General features: G+C 44.6%; 1 protein-coding gene across 1 annotated transcript in view; it reads left to right on the top strand.

The window, feature by feature from the left end:
- The window catches only part of LOC125287798 (protein bicaudal C homolog 1-like), an 80,147-nt gene that overhangs the window by 36,904 nt on the left and 38,243 nt on the right, over window positions 1-5,000 (top strand). Inside the window, exon 4 of the mRNA XM_048233828.1 lies at window positions 3,446-3,525. Within this exon, the coding sequence (XP_048089785.1) occupies window positions 3,446-3,525 (80 nt within the window). The remainder of the gene's footprint in view (window positions 1-3,445; window positions 3,526-5,000) is intronic.

Here is a 5,000-nt window from a genome sequence, read left to right on the forward strand (position 1 = left end):
AATGGACATTCTGAACACAGGAATAGAATCATAGAGGACACAGGATAGAATCATAGAAGCACCTACCTAGGTTCAGTTCACACTTAGGGTTAGTTGTTCATGCCATTTATAGTGAGGGAAACACTAAGTAGAATATCGTTGTAGCTTTTCTTATTTCCAGCTTTGCTGGGTGACCTGATGGCTGTTATAGCTATGGATACCATTTATGCTGTAATCGCTTCATGAAAGCATTATGTCCCAGTATGTTTTCAATGGGTATGGAATGAATCAATATCAATTAAAACATGTCATCAAGGCCTGTGTTAATTCATGCACTGGTCTTATTTGTTGGGTGAAATGTTAAGTGTAATTTTTAGTTTGGGATTGTCTCGCCTCATGTTTTCAATAGCACCGGTGATTCTGCCACTTTCAGATGATTCCAGACCATGGTCTTGTGGATTTGGTTCAGGGTTATGGCTAGAGTTTTCAAAATAGATAAGGCTGAAGTTGGATAAATGTGGACAAACTCAAGGTTTATGACTGTGGTCATACTAACAGTTTCAATTATGGTTTGGGTTTAGGGTTAGGATTAGATACGAGGATTAGTGGTTAGCGTTATCATTCTGCTCAGAAGGACAGAAAATGATATCAATGTCTAAAAGGGTTCCAGGGGTTTTATGTCTTTAGAATTTATGCAGAACTTAGCAACTCTTTGAAATGCAATCACTCTGTATACTCTTGAGAGGACGGTTTTAGGGTCACTTGGCAATGTAAAGGTTTGTTCATAGCTGTAGGTTGGTAGTAAATAGCATTTAAATCCATGCTTTCAGTTAGGTGTAGTGGCAAGGAGATATGGATGTCATTGATCCAAAGAAAGCACTTCAGGAAACTGTGTTGTTAAGTGTGATCCAGACGTCATCACTCTTTGGATCAGAGTCAGGGTCATGTTGTCATTTCACTTCATTTCATTTCAATTCCATTCAATTCAGTTCACTTGTGAGTCACATTGTCAATTCAATTCATTTTAGTTCAATTCAATTGTGGGTCACAGAACTGTACTATTTGAGGGTGGAGTCCATGTCATTGCTAGCCTCTTATGACGGGCCAGGGGAGCACTGCGGGTTGTTGCTGAGGCCACTGCAGTTGTGAAGACCACAGTGAGGAACCGCACCATGGCCTCCCGGTCAGCCCCTGGGGACAGGATCAGAGTTGGGTTCGGCGGTTGGCTCAAGGATCACCCGCAGTGGCAGGAAGAAGGAAGCAGTGGTCAGATGAGAGCGGAAAGATTAGGACTATCTCCGTAATCTCTCGCGCTCTCTCTCTCTCTTGTTCCACTCAGATCACTGTATTGGAGCTTAAAACACTGAGTTTGAGAATAGGAGCACATTGCATGGGAATACCCTGCATGCCTGTTGGTCTGGGTTTGATTGTTTTGTGTGATGGAGTTCCTCTTGACACCGCTACATAAACAGAGCTAACTTTTACTGCACTCACAGCAGACCACAGACAACGTTCGCGTTACACGCCCGTCAGAGATGGTGTGAGAAAGAGAAGGTTCTGGAAGGAATGAAAGAGCGGTGGTCTGTCTTTCTTTCAGCGAACAATCCGGAATGTGATCGGGACCAGGGGCCATGATCGGAGAGATTTCTCCCCACAATAGCCCCCATTTAATCAGCCTTAATCAACCTTCGGCCGGATTTTGCGGCGGAAAAATCTCGGAATCGAACAGCAATTTAGCGTGGCTTCCCTCTCTCCTCTCTGCTGCTCTCTCTCTCTCTCTCTTTCTCTCTCTTGCTCTCCCTCTCTGGCTGCTCGAACCCCATCATCACACATTCCTGCAGAGTCCGCAGGCCGGAGCCCAAGTTCAGGCACGAACCCTGGATACGACGGAACATTCACACACAACCACACACACACACACACACACACACACACACACACACACACACACACACACACACACGCATATACAATCATTTAACGCCACCATGACCTAGTTGTGTGTTTGGCAGGGTGACCTAGCTCACTCAACCCCCGAGCCCCCCACCCATGACTTTCTGGACAAAACAGTGGAGGATCTCCATGAGTCCTCTGTTGCATTCACACACTGTTGCAACACATTGGCAATCATCAGATGCACATTGCATTAAAAGAGGAGTATTTGGCAAAAGTTGCAGATTTTAATATGGTTGACTTCAAGGAGGACTATGTAGTCCTTCATAGTCACGCCGATGTTGAACATTCTGCCAAATATCTGTGATGTGTGGAGAAGCAGAGATCATGGATTCCTAAAATCTGTCTATGAATGCATTCATTGCTTTAATGTAATGTAACTCAGCCATTGAAGGTTTAAAGGTCTTTGCTCAGTTGTCAAAGTGCAGTGATTCATGTTCTTTGGAAGTCTGATGATATCCTGATAATATCCTTGAATATGCTATGGTCACACACCCCATTTATGCGGGAACACACACAGACACACACAAATACACATTTACACACATATGCACTGTTTTCACACATGCACACACACACACACACACACACACACACACACACACACACACACACACACACACACGTCAGGCGCGTCCATCTTGTGTTGTACAGACACTGTAGCACTGTGTGTTCTCAGTGTAGCAGCAGTAGCCCAGCGCAGGATAAAATGGGAGTGTGGTGTTCCAATTGAGCCTGAAAGCCGGCCGAATGGATTTGCTGGCCCGTGGACAGGAATTGTCATGGTGCACGAGTGACTGACAGGATGGTCTGCTGGCAAAGAGGCTTTGTTTGTCACGGCTGGAGCTGCTACTTACACACACATACACATGCGCACTGCTCACAGACACTTGCACACCCACACATACACATACACATACCCTGTTCGCAGGAATATCACACACACACACACACACACACACACACATACACAATCCTCTTATTGGCAGATGCCTTCACACGCACACACACCCTGCTCTCACAGACACATGAACATATGCACACACACACACACACACACACACACTGGGCTCAGGGCGGCGTAGCCAATTGCACTGTGTGGGGAAGCACAAACTTTGGATGAGGCCAATAAACTGACATTGTTTTCACATGAAATGGGCCAGACGCGAGTCCAATACCTCGCAGGCTCGCCATAACACCCTCTCCCTGTTAAGACAAACACCGTGATGGTACGCTGAATAATAATATCACATGAAATCAAATGGCATTCATGGTTTGCCAAAGTTTATAAAAAAAAAAAAATTCTTCCAACTTTTTGAGACTAGCTCATCTCTGGCCCATAGTTATGTTATCATGATCATTAATGTGACAAATGAGGACTTGTATGAGGAAATGAGGAAATCTCTGCGTGTGCGTGTGACTAAACTGTTTTTCTTTTCTTTTCTTTCTTCCTTTTCCCTTCCTTGTCCTTTTCTCCTCGCCCTCCTCCTCCCCACTTCTTCTCCATTTGCAGACCCACACATCAAAGTGAGCGGGAAAAGGGACAACGTGAAGGAGGCCAAGGAGAGGATCATGTCTGTTCTGGACACTAAGGTCAGCCCTGTGTACAGCACTTACCATACACACCCAAGTAGCCCTGACGTAGGCATGACTGCATGCCACCTCAGAGGTCCAGTCCTCTTATTCACTAGCCTTACCTCCGCCTAAGCTTGCCTTTGCCTCTCTGCTGGGAGTCCTGATGGTCTCCTTTTAAAGCCCCAGCACTGATCTCCTGTAGCCTACTGCACACAGTAGCTGCTTTCAGACACGTCCTCTGCAGTATATGCAGATCTTTGTCAAACGGATGTCCGACCCTTCGGGTGATTCAAATATGATGCATACGTGCGGACATTATGCGGTCATATGTGTGAACGACACCGACGCACATGAACAGAATCTCTGCGTGGTTAAACAGATTGAACAGGTTAAACACTCACATGAACAGAATCTCTGCATGCTCTTTGCTTCGTTCAGACATGAGCTCATTTACAGAATGTCCGTCGGAAATACTAGGAGGGGAGTAGTGTAACAGCCGGCTAAGTTCGGACTTCCAAATGTCCGGTTATGTTGTTCAGATAGTCGCGCTGAAGAGCCCTGAGGTGTCTCCTCCACTGCCCGTCAGGAAGTGAACTTTGCACTGTCGGGTCAAGGGTCGACACAGGAGCCAGGGAGACATACAGTAAATGATATTGCAGATGGCATGCATCCCATTCGTTTAAATTTTTGGATGTAAGTACCAGTTATACTGGTACTTAGTACTTTGACAGTACTTATATACTATGCCAAATGAAAAAGAACTCAATTTCTTCAAGGTATTCTTACTATGACAGGAATGTGAAATAAGCTTTAGCAATGTGTGCACAGTGTATGAGTTAACTCCCACAACCATTCCCTCAAATTCCATGTTACCAAATCCCACATGCCTAACAACCCTGACTACTATACATTCAATAAAATCAGGATCGCAATGCATCTGAAGCAATCTGTACATGTATGCTGCACACATTATTGAAAAGTACATTTCTCAAATATAAATAATGATAAATGTGCAAACAAATAACAGACAGTGAGTAAAAATTAACAATTATCTGAGTTTTCCAGGGTACTTATCTCTAAATGCATGTATGTGTGTTTGGACATTAAGAATGACTGTTAAGTCAGTCAGAGGCTCTCCCAAAGTAAACTATTACATATAAAATATTTCTTCTGTCTTTAAATTTTTTGCTGTAAAAAATCTTGGTGTTAGCTGTGACACCTGAAGTTGTATGTGTTTTTGAGTTGGTGACTGTATCTTTCTGAGGGCTTCATGTTGTATTAGCAGGTTGTGTAACTCCACAGTGTTGGAGCCCCCCATAGCCAGTGTCTGACAGAACAACCGCATGCCGTTCCTCTGTCTCACAGCAGCAAATCATTGTGTGTGGTCACAAAAGGTCAAAGATCACCGGCTCCCTGAGGACCAATCAGGGTCCAGACCCCAACTTAAACTAGCACATTCAAGAAGACATAAACACGAGGGCCGTGCACAGCTG

This window comes from Alosa alosa, chromosome 22 (assembly GCF_017589495.1).
Source record: "Alosa alosa isolate M-15738 ecotype Scorff River chromosome 22, AALO_Geno_1.1, whole genome shotgun sequence".
NCBI classification, from domain to species: Eukaryota; Metazoa; Chordata; class Actinopteri; order Clupeiformes; family Clupeidae; genus Alosa; species Alosa alosa.